This window comes from Tauraco erythrolophus, chromosome 4 (assembly GCF_009769465.1).
Source record: "Tauraco erythrolophus isolate bTauEry1 chromosome 4, bTauEry1.pri, whole genome shotgun sequence".
NCBI classification, from domain to species: Eukaryota; Metazoa; Chordata; class Aves; order Musophagiformes; family Musophagidae; genus Tauraco; species Tauraco erythrolophus.
The window spans coordinates 13,844,744-13,860,915 of record NC_141468.1 but is presented as its reverse complement, the minus strand read 5'-3'; the positions used below and the strand labels follow the sequence as shown (position 1 = coordinate 13,860,915).

Sequence of the window (16,172 nt, the reverse complement as noted above, 5' to 3'; positions counted from 1 at the left end):
GACACGGTACTGTACCTCGGAAACCTTGGGCCTGCATAGGCTTTGTTCCAAGTTCTGCGTTGGGCATGTTATGCTGCTGTAGCTTCCTTTTTGCTTCTAGGACAGGGTTTTCAAATTGTGTTCTTCTATTTATGTGGCTGGAAAAAATTTGGTTTTGATTAAAAATTGGGTTCAGTTGGGGAAAATGATCATTTTCACAGTAGGATGCTGGATGGGACTTAGGTGTGTGCGGCTCGATAGCGAAACCGTTATGAAACCCCGATGGGCCTGAGCATGTCCCTTATACTCCACGCAATTTTGCCGCGGATGAGAAATGCACAATCTAGCTCATCGCGTAATGAACAGCACTGAGAAGTGTCCTATCATTTCAATATGCTGAACTCTCCTACAGGCAAATGCTTTTGATCTATGGGACTACATATTAAATAATAGCACTGCTGAAGCATGCTACAATGACAGTTTTTCCTATCTTTAGCACAAACATTGTCCTTTGCATGATTCAAAGGATCTGAACCAGTTTTGTGCATTATTATTGATTAGGGGTAATTGAAATTACTTAATCTCTTAAGGAAAAAGTAAAGTCTAGAAACAGGGTGCTTTTATGATCACAGCTTAGACATAAATCTAACATAGGAAGTAAACAAGATTTCTTTTTAATCCTCTGATATATATCTGCTCAGCTGTAAAGAAAAATGGGATATTGCAAAAACTATGTCAGATGGTAGATGAGAACTACATAAATAAATATATGAAATATAAGAAAATATACACTTTTTTCTTGATGTTTTACATTTCCTATAACAGATTAGTAAGTACATTTCTGTCACTACACCACTAACTTTCTGTATCGTGTCTATAACTATCTTAACTACATACTCTCATCTTACCCTTGATTTTAATTCTTTAAATTAAAGCATTATCAATCAATGACTAATCCTACGATCCTCTCCTGTGATACGTTTTCCAAAGAAGGCAAAATAATGTAGTATGCGGCATTGAACAACTCCACAGGATGGGATCATGACAGGATCACAACTGAGAAAAGCGGTTTTGTGCTACAAATGTTCTACGGAAATAAATACATATGTACAGAAGGATAGGTTTTCAAACATGTCATTCCTTATTTGTTCTCACTGAGCTAGTATATAGTGATTTCTTCCCCAAATCCAATCCTAATTATGGGCTTTAAGCAGTTGGAGAGGTGATCTGGGAACTTCCGAAATTCTGAGATCCTAAAAAAGGTTGAGTATCTTTAGTTTACATTGAAACGACCTTTTATGCCACATTAAGCACTTTTCAGGTCTCTTGGGATTCAGATCCCATCACTGCTTCAAAGAAGGTAAGTGGAAATGCCATTAAGAACTGAGTGAGGTAGAGGGAAGGCAGCAAGTCCTATGGGAGTGCAATATACTTGGAAAATCAGGATTAGGGGTCAGAGCTAATGCAATTAAAAGATTTCCAGTCAGTAAAAGAATATTTGATTTAATGAGAGGAAGTAAATGTGGTAAATCCTGGAGTTGCTACTTTGCTAACATGGCAAAGTATTTTGCTAACATGTTATGTATTTCAATACTGTCAAGGATATACTACTTTTGCCATTACACAGGCGGTGAAGAAACATTACGTGAAATACTACATAAAGTTCTGATCACCTATGACCAAATAAAATGAATCCATAGAAAAGGTTTTATAGGAAGATCAGTGAAAGAGAGAGTCTTCTATGATAGAACACCAAAAGAGTTTTAGGTTTTTATTCAAGCAGAATTAATTCTGATATATAATTAAATTCAAAGAATACATTTGAAAGTAAATACTAACATGTATTAAAGATGTCAAGATTTCAGGCTTGAAATCTGTAGGCACTTCTTACAAGCAGAAGTGTGAAATTATGAAACAGCTTCCAATAGTAGATAGGGGGTAAAATACCCAGCTTGTTTTATGCTGGCATTTGATAAGGTTAAAAACAGGGTTGCTACACAGCAGATTGAGTTAATTGCTTCAACACAGGGACCGTGTCTTATTTTAGAGGCTCTAAAGTATCCTGCCCTGGCCTTCAGCTGCCCTTCCAGAAAAGCATGGGTTTCCCATAGCTTTTGTGCCATATAATGCAGATGTAATGAATATCCAAGATCACAACACAGATCTCCATTTAGGACCTTGAACTATGCTTAGTGTCATGTTGTAATTGCAGGACACATCTCAGTGCTGCAGGAGGCCTCTTGCAGATCTAAGTTACAACTTATATGTGGTTCTGTGATATAAAAAAAAAGATGGGCTTTTAGCTAATATGGGATATATCCATGGCTCAAGGAACATCAGTTCCTGTGGTACTGACATCACAGCTAGAATCTGTTATCCATGGCTTCTCTGAAGTTTCTAGGTAGAGTTAAAGTCGTGGTTTAGTCCATTTACACAGAAATGTTGTCAGGAAAGGCTGTCTTGAAAGCGACTTATTTTGTCCTAGCAGATCAGACAGGAAGACTAGCAGAGGTACTTGAAGCACCTCAAGGTGTTGGTGCAATCTTAATAATTAAGCTCTAATTTATTCCCATATTTTGACTGTTTTATGGTATTGTGCATTCTCCAAAGCACAATGTTAGAATTCCAACAAATTCAAACAACTGCACTAAATATTATGTCCAAGAAGAGTCAAAGAAAATAAAACTATACTGATAATCAGTTGTTTTCATCAGTCAGTAACACTGGATTTATGCACCTAGACTGATGAGACATGACACATCTCCCTTTCACAGAATTTTAAATGCTACACAGCTTCACGGCTAAATCAAAAAAATTGCTATTCATGAGTTTACCTGAGAAATAAGTTATTAAGCTAAATAGTTCCCTTGAAAGGACATTCTAGCCTTTCATCTAGCTACTTCAACTGCATACAAAATAGATATTACTAACCTAGGCCTTAATAAGACAAGCCAAACGGGAGTTTTAGAGATGGTTACAAATAAGTGTTTTTGTGGTTAAAATAGATTTTGGATGTGATCCAAAAATGTATTGCTCATTGCTCTTAGTATCTAATTCAGTGAGGATTTCTATCTTTACTTCTCTTCCTTTATTTTATATAATGCATATTAAATACAAAAGCCTAACCCAAAGACAAGAATCCAGCTTATTTCTCCTAGTGTCATTGTGGCCGTGCAGCAGAGTCATGCTGCCTTTTGTTTGCTTTCTAGTTCTAGGAACCTTGAATTTCCCTCTGCAGAGAAGAAGGATCAGTTGCTGCTGCTGTCCCCTTTCAGCTCAGCATCTGCTAACTGGAGACAACCCCTCAGAGGCAGAATTTGGTTTGGGGCTGCATTTACCTGTGAAGTTGAAATACTCTTTCTGTGTCATATGTAAGTACTGTTACCACCAGCCATACTGTAAGACACGGGCACCATTCTGCTATCTCATCAGTGAAGGTGGCCAGGCTAAGTTGTTTTCATGATAGATGTGCTTAAGACAACTGAAACACATTATTAAGAGATTTATGGGCAGTAACGACTAGTATGTAGATTTTAGTTGATGGCCAAGATACTAAGCCCTACCAAAATGGGAGCACACCTAAGCATGTGCATCAGCAGGAGGAATTTAACTTATCTCCTTTTCTTAGCTACTTTAATGTGTGTTTGTGACTCCAATCTTTGAAACCCTTGCCTATAACACACCAAAGTAATTCTGAGGATTGCAATGCCTAAAAGATGGACATTGTGATACATAATTTGTTAGTGCCTAACTCCTCTTTACATTCATATTTTTCAGTTACTAATACTTTATAATGACAAAAAGACCTTAAGATTTTCTATTTGAGTAGTAACAAAGTACTCTCAGAAGTTGTAAGTCAAGGAGGTATATTTTTCTAGAATAAATACCTATATGGCTAATTTAGCTGTTCTATTAAGGAGACCATGTCTGGAAATTGAGCTCTGTGTTGTAGTTAATCATCCTTAAAGGGGGAAATAATCTTTTGGCAATTAGAATGCTGAAAGACACAGCACACTCTAACAACCACATTCTCTCCATAGCCCTGCACAGCTAAGTGCTGCTAGTTCTTAGTTTATAAATTAAAAGAAAATTGCATGAAAGTTAACCCACGTATAGCAAACACTTCTCATTTATGTCAAATGTCTACACTTTACAAATGAAACCTGGACCTGCATAACAAGACAAATGAAAATTTTAATAATGTCTCACACCTACATTCATGCATGATTAAGAGAGGAAGTTACACTGGAGACCTTATTTTTTAACAGAATTTGCAAATATGTTGCGGTTAGTCTTTATTAACTTTACGAGCAAGACCTTTGAGGTTTTTCTTTGTTTCTTTTTTAGTTTTTCCTCTCATCTCAGAATACTGGAGCTGAGAATGGCTGGCCCTTGTACGGTGAGCCTGAACCTGAACCTGTCTGCCTTCTTGCTCATCGTTACAAACTTCCCATGGGATACAAATATTTCAGTGAGCAGAACACAAGCCCTTCTTTCACTGACAGTTTTTAAAGACCTATGTATAATGTTGGACTTTGGATTGGGCTTGATTGTACGAAAGTTCATAACCTGACTTCTCATGATTTTATGACATAATTAAGAGAGCCTATTGTAATCTGATTTTATCTAGTTAAAAATGAACTCATTTGTTGAATACTGGTAATAAAAAAGGTGTGACTGACACTTTTTAGCATGAAAAATGGAAAGCAATCTTTGTTTCAAACTTACTGAGCTCAGACAGCAAATTAAAGTGCAGCTACATTTTACTGACTATAAAACTCCTCATGAACTTAGTGCGGCTGCAATTTTAATGCCATCCTGTGAACATCCATTCCACTTCTAAAAACCTCTGAGCCTGCAGTAGATTTGATATATCTTTCCACAAATCTTATCTGTGGTAGGATTAACAAATTTGGCACTAACAGCCTTATAATATGTAATTGCATAATAACATCTGGGACTTGTGCCTTGCGTCTGTTTACCTGTGGATGGACATGAAATGGGGATAAATACTTGTTTCTTTCCTGACTCTGCAGTGAAGTGTGAGCCTCACCGGTGCCAGAATGCCTCGGGCTGCGCTAACAACAAAGCGGGGTCTCAGCGAGAGATTAACGCACAGAAATTGCACAACACCTGTTACTCACTGAAATACACGAAAAACCACTGGGGCAGAAGACTCTTACTCACACCCAGCAGCTGCATAATTGCGCGTGCAGAAACCTTCAGGGGAGGTTAAGTACAAAGAGATACGTGATCTCTAGCCCCTAGCTACTTGGGGGCATCATAAAAGAACTCAGGCGTAACGAGAGAGGGTAATTTAATGGCATTACGTAGCAACTTCAGAAACTTGCTCATCTTTTTGCTTGAAACTGGACCGACTAAGCTGATTTGAGCTGAGCAGTAAAGCAGATGAGCAGCTCAGTTCCCTCTCAGCTGAGCGCAGGGAACAAGCCAGGGACAAAGCAGCAGAGCAGGTGCTACTGCATTTGGAGAATGGGAGAGAAGGAGTCAGCAGGGCAGTGGCCAAACACTGTCTTAACCTGTTTGCTTTGTAGGAGGGCTAGGGAAGGTGCACGGGCATCCACAAGCTGCTGCTGTTATAGCAGTAAAGAAAGGGGCATCTTGCATCTTCTAGAAAGATTTCTAGATGATTTCCCCGCAGAAATCAGATCCTTTTTTGATCTCCCTGTCCAGCTCTACCCTGTGTATGTTAATAGCAGGATATTCTGAGGTCTGGAAAAGCTGCAGCCTCAGTATCTGTTCAGGGTCATGCTGCAGCCAACATGTTGGTATGGATTCGAGGGACCGTAGAATCATAGAATGGTTTGGGCTGGAAGGGACCTTAGAGATCATCTAGTTCCAAACCCCTGCCATGGGCAGGGACACCTTCCACTAGATGAGGTTGCTCAAAGCCTCATCCAACCTGGCCTTGAACACTTCCAGGGATGGGGCATCCACAAGGGAATACCATGACATACAAAGTAAAATTTTCTATTTTGTATGAAACAACTAGAATAAATGTACTGCTTAAGTGCCAGGATTTGAAATTGAGATTTTAGGTCAGGGGCCATTTTCTAAAGATCTCTCTTCTTTAATAAAAGGATAGATCTTTCTCAGCCTTTCAAAGCGCTGTCTGTGCAGTGATGAGGAGTGACTTTCTGCCTCCTCTGTTATATACTTTTCATAGACAGCAGAGTGAGAAGCGACCGCTCTGAATGGGTATCACAATTTTGAATCTAGATTCACTTTGCATAAGTCTCTTTCACTGTGTTAAGCTAAAAGCAGAAAAAAATCACCTCCCTGATGTACTTATTTTATGTAGGAACTGGCCAGAACAGGTTCTACCTAGTACTTCAAACAAATCTTTCTGTTGCCCTTTGCACAGAGGAGTAAGCATCTTTTTTTTTTTCTTGTTTCATGACTAAAATAAAATGTGAAAAAAATGAAAGCAAGGATTGTGCTGTGAAAATAGAAATTTATATTCTCTTATTTTCAGCTGCACTTTTAAGTACAAAATAAAACACAACATCTCTAAAATTTTATATGCAGCGTATAAATAACTTGCCTGCTGGTACAAACAGTGTGAACATCTGATTTGCAGCAAGGAAAGACTACCCAAAAAAGGATTTTAACTGAGCTAAAATGATTATGCTTTGCACTATTCATTGATTAACAAGCTCTCTACCTCACTGGATATCCAAACCTTACCTAGAAAAACCAACATTTCTTTAATGGATATGATCTTTGTGCAAGTATCATCTGGAATGATACCATGAAATCAGACCCTGGAGAAACAGCATGACTGAATGCCTGACTCACTGATTTGAGACACAGTGAATATATTGGGACACATTAGCTGTATCAATGACTGACAATTCCTGGTATACCTTCAGTTTAACATGTCAAGTAATCATATCCATGCCTTGCCAGGCTAAGCACTGCAGAGGATACTAGTATTAGGTTATGACATATTAACAACAACTTAATATTGAACTTGGGAACTTACTCAACATAATAAGTGCCATAAATGGGATCATCAATTTTCTCCCAGCCATATGGAAGCTCTGAAAAACAAAGAGTTATCTGTCTTAGTAAACGCAGTACAGAATGCTAAGATTTCCAGTAACAAAATTGTGAGTCTTTGCTGGGCGTTGAGGGAAATAACTTGATAGTGAAACTAGACGCCGTGACCAAAGCAAAAGCCAAATCTTCAACACATACCATGGCAGCCACAAGTAGCAGTAACTTGAAAATTGGCATGCAAACACAGATCTCAGTCTCTAGAACAACACATTTTAGTTGAACTACTTTATTGTTTCAACAGCTGTGCCAGCCACCAACTGTAGCACATCTTGTATGACATCTCCACTGGAGGAAGTGAGGGCATTCTGTTTTCCCAAATAGGTACACACAAAAAAAGTACTTTGCTTTTTTGATCTTTTTTTCTTTGCCAGGAATCCTGGAAAAGTTGACCTTGAAGGAACAAAAAGAGTTTGCCTTCTGCCATCTAAGTACAGTAAGTATACCTAAATGCTCCTGAGAAGTTTGTACTCTTTGTCTTACTGTGATGACAATTCAGTCATCACAGTATGATGCCTCCAAAGGCATCCTGTTCCAAAGCTTAGTTATATATCAGGGACATTGAGTACACAGTAGTACATGGAAGTACAAACCAAAATAAGATACTATAGCATCTTCTGGCCTTAAAATTAATTATATTTTGCGGAAATAGGATATTTAATTGTTAATACCTAAAATATTCAGGTATTAACAATTAAAATGTTACTGTTTCGATTTAATGATCTTGAAAATCAACGTGTGTTCATGTACAAGCAAATCCTCTCATATATATCCACGTAAATCCATAAATACATATTTCATTATCATGTACACTGAACACTTACAAAATTATTATACTGCCAACTAAACATCATCCTATGTTTAAAAGGCACCAGATGGATGTGACAAGTAACTCAGTTGGAACAGAGTAAAAATCTCAGTGCCAGATGTGATGACTTTGATGGAGGAGACTCACAAAAGGACGGACATTCCCATCATGCACAGGTATTGATTTCTATGCACTGTCGTGAGACCCCACCTGAAATACTGCATTCAGCTCTGGAGCCCCCAACACAAGAAGGACACGGAGCTGCTGGAGCAAGTCCAGAGGTGGGCCATGAAGATGATCTGAGGGCTGGAGGACCTCTCCTATGAAGACAGGCTGAGAGAGTTGGGGCTGTTCAGCCTGGAGAAGAGAAGATTCTATGGAGACCTTCTATCAGCCTTCTACTACCTAAAGGGGGCCTACAGGAAAGCTGGAGAGGGACTTTTTACAAGGATGTGTAGTGATAAGACAAGGGGTAATGACTTTAAACTGAAAGAGGGGGGATTTAGATTAGATATAAGGAAGAAATTTTTCACTCTGAGGGTGGTGAAGCACTGGAACAGGTTGCCCAGAGAAGTTGTGGATGCCCCATCCCTGGAGGTGTTCAAGGCCAGGTTGGGTGAGGCTTTGGGCAACCTGGTGTAGTGGAGGGTTTTCCTGCCCATGGCAGGAGGATTGGAACTAGATGATCTTTGAGGTCCCTTCCAACCCTAACCATTCTGTGATTCTATGATTCTAAAGACTACGGCACAATAGATGGGGGGGAGTGGTACTGAGATTCTATAAGGAAATTTGATTCTGGAATTTCTTATCTCAGATTTTTTTCCTTTTCAAACTCAGTTGAACTTTTAAAGTAACTTTTTGGAGACAATAAGAGTACCGAACTAGACAGAGCAGAACTGGTGTAGCTTGTACTGAAAACAGTCATTAAACTGGCCATAACGAAGAACTCCTAGATGATTTGAGCCCTTTTTTTTTTTTTTTTTTTTCCCAGTGACAACGTCAATAGACAATTATTGGTGTGCTGTAAAAGGCAAACAGGAAAGTAAAGCCTGACTGGCAATAGAGAGATCAAAGAGTTAAAAAACAATGTTAAGAAATTGCTTCACCTATGCTTTTTACTTCTCCTTCAAACGCATCTGTAATATTCTTCCTTGAGTGAAATTGCTTAGACTGCTGTAGTCTTCATGTCACATTGCCCTCAGAGGATGTTCCTGATCAGCCCTTTCCAATGCTGCAATAAAGGATACAACCCTCTGCCAAAGACTGGCAGATGAGGAACTCCACAAATTTGTAATGAAAGCTCAAGGGTTTCCTTAATGTTGGTACTCAATTTTTCCTGTCATTCTTAGTATATCGTTAGCTTTGAAATCTTCACAAGTCCGCACTCTGAACTGCTTTTGTCAGGGCTATTTTGTTATTGTCACTTCATAGGAGTAAATGCAGCATAAGGTATATAATCAGGCCACAGAATCACGGAATGGTTGAAGTTGGAAGAGGCCTCTGGAGATAGCCTAGCTCAACCCCTCTGCTCAAAGCAGAGGTGCCTAGATCAGGTTGCTCAGGATTATCTCCAGTCAGCTTTGAATATCTCCAAGGATGGAGACTACACAACTCCTCTGGGCAACCTCTTCCAGCGTTTGATCACACACAGAGTGAGGAAGTTTCTGCTTTTGTTTAAGCAGAATTTCCTGTATTTCAGTTTGTACCCTTTGCCTCTCATCCTGTCACTGAGCACCACTGACAAGAGCCTGGTTCCATATGCCTTTCACCCTCCTTCAGGTATTAATTTAGGTTGATAAAATCCCTCTGAGCCTTGTCTTCTCCAGGTCAAACAGTCCCAGCTCTCTCAGCTTTTCCTTATAGGAGAGATGCTCCAGTCCCTTAATCATCTTAGTGGCCCTTCACTGGACTCTCTCTTGTATGTTCGTGTCTCTCTTGTACTGGAGAGCCCAGAACTGGACCCAGAACTCCAGCTGTGCCTCACCAGTGCTGAGCAGAGGAGAAGGATCATCTCCCTTGATCTGCTGGCAATGTACTGCCAACTGCAGCCCAGGAGGCTGCTTGGCTGCTTTGTTGCAAGGGCTTGTCACTGGCTTATCGTCAAGTCACCAAGCATTAGATAGCCCTGGTGTTGCTCTCTCCAGACCTGCCCAGAACTTCAGTAAAATCTGTAGGAGATTTACCTTACAATGGTTACCACAAAGACCTGTATATTCTAAGACTGTGGAATGCAATCCATAAATATTAAAAAAGAAGGAAGCTGATGCACAAATCCTGTACAGCCCATACAATAAGTTTTCTTCCCAATGCATGCATGATAAATAAGGCAATAATTTGCTATGAAAAACCAATATTTTTACCTAACCCTATGACACAGAGTAAGTATAAAGTATTACTTGAAATACTATCGGTACATTTTACTTTCATGTAACCTTGCAAGGTTTTCTTCACCTAATTAACTTCATGTTGCTTTCATATCTGGCCATCTAATATTACACTCCCTTAGAGAAAAGTGAAGCAGGTACTAGTAAAATCTGTACATACTTAAAAATACACATAAACATGCACACACACACACAAAAAGTGTGACTAGGTCCCTTTCCCAAAGTGTATATAGTAGATGGAGTTTTTTCCACTTATGAAATTGGAAAAAACAGTAGATGTTTTGCCCAAATTTAAAGGTAGATATCTTTCTGTAAATATATACACTTTAAAATATGTAGATGTAGAAGACATATTTTATTTTACATATTTATGAAAATCTGAAATTATTTGAGGATTTACTATTAACCTATTGGCCTATTTTTTCCTGAAGTAATGATGCATAACTGTATTTATGAACTGGCACAACTATTTAGACGGCAAATGGCAAATCTCATTTTCTAGTGTAAAAGTCTGTAAAAATTCAATGAATTAGACATATTATGGAGAATCCACTTTTAAATGCATGAATTGAATCACTGATTATCTAACATCATAAAATAGTCATGGGTTCAGAAGAAAGGAAATAAAAAATTGCCTTCATATACCATAATAGATATAAACTCCATGTAAGGCTACATTCAAATTTCATTTTTCCATTTGGGACACAGCTTGTAAGCTATGTTTAATTAAAATTCTGTGTTGACCAGTAAAATGGAATTGCTAGAGCACAAACCCCAAGCCCCCTGCCCGCCCTCCCGAAGCATGGCAGATAAGGCTAGTGGAGTGTAGTTTACTACACAGTTTCTGTTAGAAGAATCTTCTGCTACATTTGCTTTCAGGAGCACTGTGATTGTTTTTCACCACATTAAATAGTGGCATCTATTCCATTTTTCACTATTGAAAGGAAAGATTACAGGACAGAAATACTTTAGTGCTTCCTAAAATAGGAATGTAAACATTTGCCATATTAGGGGTGAGGGCATTACAGTTTCTCTTTTTCATTTCATAGTGCCTGGTGATAATCATTAGGGATGAGAGTGAACAGTAAACATTTATAAAAGAGAATTGTTATACAACGTTTGTGAAGGAGATTACTGTTGGCCACCATGATTTGAATTGGGAAGGGAGCTATAAATTATAGCAATCTCTGATATTCATTTGGTAGCACTAGCATGCTAGTTCATGTATAATTTCTGCAACCAACGGTTTCATGGTTACTATGCTATATATGAAGTCTTCATTTTCATGAGCTCAACACTTCTATCATCCATGTCTTTCAATTTGATTGACTCCGGGAGGATTTCTCTGTGTAGAGGAAAAAAAAACAAAACTACTCTTCATTTTTAATCTTCAGTATCTGACATTCCCACAGATCTCATACCATCCAGTGGAGCATGGGTTCAGGAATACTTGTAAAATCACCATTTGAAAATCAATAATAGTTTGTGCAGCATTTCGCAATGCTGATACCATGAGTGGGTGGTAAGGTGCTGGATAATCTGTATAGTATGTATATATGCTCCAGTTTTCACATTTTATGCTTTATTCCTTACCAGAGAAGCAGCATGTAGCTAACACTGCAGCAGTAATCCAAAAAAAAAAAAAAAAGATCAAGAAGGCACAGCTGATACTTGGGCACTTTGCTCAGTAGGCAGCTGAGCATGCTTTTAAACACAGAAGGAGCTGCATTTCTAAAACTTAAATGCCCAACGGTAACAAAGGCCCTTGTGTTTTCAAAAAAAAAAAGAAAGAAGGAAAGAAAGAAGGAAAAAAAGAAAGGAAAGACTAATGTGAAATCAAGCAGGTCACTTTAATAATCAATGGTAGTGCCTTCTCATCACAGCCTGCTTATGCTAATGGTCCAGATGCTCTTATTCTGCCTTCTGAAAGCTGTTGTGTTTCAGAACGGTTTTTGATAGTGCCACTTAACCTTCTCTGAGGATGGAGGAAGGACTACATTTTGGATCTCAGTATGCCAAGATGAAAAAGTATATAATCAAACCCAAAGATTAATTTTTCTGAAGTTTATGCAGTACTAACTGTGTTAGAGACAGCCATAAAAAATTCTCAAGGTTTCAGAACAATAGTCAGCATTGTGTCACTACCCTACTGACAGACTGGAAAGAAAGATGAGAGCGTGTTTCTTGAATTGGCTGCAATAAAAATATTTGTATAGTGCAAAAGAGTAGAGTATGAGAGAGAAAAAGAAGTATAATACCTGCCATTATTGAAAATATTGTCCATAAGGGTGTGGAAGCTGTGGAAGGCAGCATGAGTTTGGTTCACCTGCCTTATTAACGCCCAAGTACACTCTAACCTATACATGAGACTTTTCAGGAAAGTATTGTATCTTTCCACTCAACAACCTGTGTTTGTTTTACCTCTTGCTTTCTCTCTTCTCTGTACTTTCTCCCTGTTACAAATTCAGCTTTGCCTTTTCAAGACAGTGACCTACTATAGAAAGTATCAAATGAGCTAAGTTAAAAGTTACTAAACACCACGTAGCTCCACAGTCCAAGTGAAAACAACAACAAAGGCAGGATGGGCAACCCCATCTCCATAGAAAAAACTTAGGGAATGTACCAACTCCAAGCCAAGCCATGTAAGCTCAATTTCAATGAAACTCGTGTTTTCCAACTGCCATTCTCCTACCAGCAAATTTCACAAAGTCATGACTGTTTACGTTCTGTCTGTAATCACAAACCATTCATGTGTAATTTATTCTCATAAATAAAATGACATTATGCATAATTTCTTCTTGCAGAATGGAAACAAATGTCTAAGTAACATTCACAGCCGATAAGTGCATCATCTTCCTTCTGTGCAGCTTATTGTGACATGTTACATTCCTAATTGTGCAGAAGATAGATTACTAAATATTACTATCAATTCAATAATACTTTCTCCCATTATTGTTACCAAGTGAAATATTATCCCAACATTAGGGATATTTTTAGCATTAGGTGTACTTGATCCCTGACATGCAGAACTGTGTAATGCCAATCAAGATTTGCATTAATACAGTGAAAAAGTGCCAACCGAATTATTGAGTTTTAACTATCAAGAGTTCATGAAAAGCTTGTTAGTTATTAATTCAAATAAAAATAATTTTAAAAAGCAATTAAAAAGAAATTCAAGGAACAACAACCTTAACTGTTGAGAATTTAGTTAGGTTATTGTAGGTAGTACCTGAGATGGTTTTCTTAATAAAGCCTTAATCAAGAACTCAGGTCTCAGCAGTTTACTGGGCAATAGCTGAAGATGGTCAGAGTACTCTCTACAGACCTTTTCAAGAGAAAGCTTAGAGTTTCTGTTAAAAGATTCAAAAAACCCAACAAAATCCTGTTTTCAGCGTATTTAGAAATAATAGATTTAAGGAAAGCAGAAATACTGACTGAAAAACATTTGTTGTTAAGACTTCATTTGTTTTCATCAAATCATGGTATCCTTCTGTCTTGTCCTCTGACCTTGCTCCTGTGCTATTTGCGCTGGGTACTTGTTTTGCATTACAGAACGCGTAAACCAGCTCCTTGTTGGTCTCACAGTTTCCACTGAAGTGACTTGTGTTTGCTGGGGTTAGACCACTAGGAAACACTGAAAAATCTCATTTTTAGCTACAAGTTCTTGCCCAGGAGACTGGATATGAATACACTCAGGCTCCCATGGAATGATTAAACAGTTAACGTTCCTTAGCACCCAAGAATAATTCGGGATATTTTTCTGCATTCTGTGTTAATTACACATTATCTACTTTTTAATATAAAAACGGTACATCTAGACGGAGTCACTGAAATCCTTGTCCTCACAGCTCCTAGATTTAAACTAGCTAACATGGGCACTGCTCTGAGCGAAGTCACGTCAGGATGAATCTCTGTGCAGAATGTGAACCTGCCAGAGGAGCCCAGTGCGTGCCCCAGCGGTTGCTCATGCGTGTGCCGAGGAGCTGCAACGGCGTTGCGGGCTGGTTCATGGCATGCACACAAAAGGGACTGTCACCGACACACTCACTTTACCAGCAGAAAAGGAGCCCCAAGTACAACTGCGTGCTGCATTATCAATTTGCATTCCTGAAGTTCAGCAGATTGATTTGCTGTACGTCACGTATACCTCCAATGTGGAAGATTCTGCCTTTGAAACTGATTTTATTAACACAGCTTTTTTTATGCTATATTCTTTAGACTTTGAAGAAAACAGACTGAAAAGAAATATTCCTTTTGATCTTTTGATGTTCACATCTTTCAGTGCTTGTACCTCATTACCGACTGTATCAATTCCGCCTTGTTACAAACCAGTGTTTTCTACCTAATAACCGCCTGATCTTATAAAGTTAGGCTTTTCTTCTTCTATTTGCTTTTCAGTCTCTTCATTTATTTATATTATTTTCTTTGCTGTTAAATGTTTAACAACATACCCTGTGAATTTATGGAGTTATTGAATTTACTGTTATTATATAACCTAAAACCTTCAGTTTGGCTACTGACCTAGAAAGACCCATGAAAGTATGTAGCTACTAATAGTGCAGGCTATTAAAAAATACTGCGCTATTATTCTGTAACAAAACCAAATTATACATTTTAATGTTATTTTCAGTGCCAAAATTTAGTGAAAGAGTAACAGGATTACCCTCAGCCTTCCCTCAGAGGGCAAGTGCCCCTGCCCCTGCCCATCTTGGTGGCCCACTGCTGAACTTGCTCCTTTGTATCAATCCAGTTAATTGTGTATTGGGTTCTCAAAATTGGATACAGTATTACAGATGTGGTCTAACGAATCAGTTCTCAACTTGTACTGTTGCAAGATTTTCTTCCTTCCCAGGTGCAAGACTTCAGATTTGTCCTTGTTGAATTTCACAAAGATTCTGCTGGCCCGTTCCTCCAGCCTGGCTAGGTCCCTCAATGGCAGCCTTGCCCTTGACCATGTTGACTGGTCCCCCTGGAGTCATCTGCAAAGTTGACTTTATTGCTTTCTTCAGACTGTAGATAAAGATGCCAAACAGGACAGATTCCACTATAAATCTCTGTAGTACTCCTCTTGCACAGGAATTTAGGTATAGTATGGCCCACTAGCCACAACCCTCTGATCCTCACCACCCAACCACTTCGTTATTTACCTGTACAGTTCTCCATCCATCCAGATTTTTAATGCCCTAAACGTGATATGCAAATATTGTGAGAGACAGCGCAAAATTTCTTGCAAAAGTCAAGGTAAATAACATCCACTGCTTTTGCTTCATCCACAAATCCAGTAATTCTACCATAGCAATCAAGTTGGTAGGGCATGATCTGCAATGGGTGAACCCACACTGGCTGTTCCCAGTCATCACCCTCTCCTTTGAATGTCCAGAAATGTGTTCTCAGAGGACTCACGTCATGATTTTGTCAGGGACGTTGTCAGGGCCTGCCACCTGCCAGTGTCCTGAGATCCTCTGCCACAGCATCTCAAACTTCACTATTTCATGGTCACTATAGTCAAAGCTGCCAATGATTATCACATCTCCCACTAGTTCATAGCAGGTCCAGCTGTGCGTCACCCCCCATTGGCTTCTCTGCTACCAGCATCAAGAAATTATCTCCAAAAACTACCAAAAACCCAGCAGATTTCTGGGATGCTGAAGTTCCCCATGAAAGCCAGAATCTGTGATCAGAGACTTCCTTGAGTTGTTTAAAGAAGGCTTCATTGCTCTGACAGAATCACAGAATCATAGACTCTGATCAGGAGGTCTGAAACAACAACCCCCCACGGTCTCCCTTACCAGCCCCTCCTCTGATCCCGACCCACAGACTCGACACCACCCAGCTGTCCATCCCATAGGAGAGCTCCACAGATCCGAGCTGTTCCTCTGCACAGAGGAGAACCCCTATTCCTCATCTCCCCTAACTGTCTT

The 16,172-nt window shown here is 39.0% G+C and overlaps 1 protein-coding gene across 5 annotated transcripts in view; it reads right to left on the bottom strand.

Moving 5' to 3' along the window:
* The window catches only part of MAGI2 (membrane associated guanylate kinase, WW and PDZ domain containing 2), an 815,351-nt gene that overhangs the window by 155,044 nt on the left and 644,135 nt on the right, over positions 1 to 16,172 (bottom strand). For all 5 annotated transcript variants that reach the window (XM_086609697.1, XM_086609698.1, XM_086609701.1 and 2 more), the window contains exons 7-8: positions 6,986 to 7,043; positions 16 to 137 (exon numbers count right to left, since the gene is read on the bottom strand). In XM_086609697.1, the coding sequence (XP_086465823.1) occupies positions 16 to 137; positions 6,986 to 7,043 (180 nt within the window). The remainder of the gene's footprint in view (positions 1 to 15; positions 138 to 6,985; positions 7,044 to 16,172) is intronic.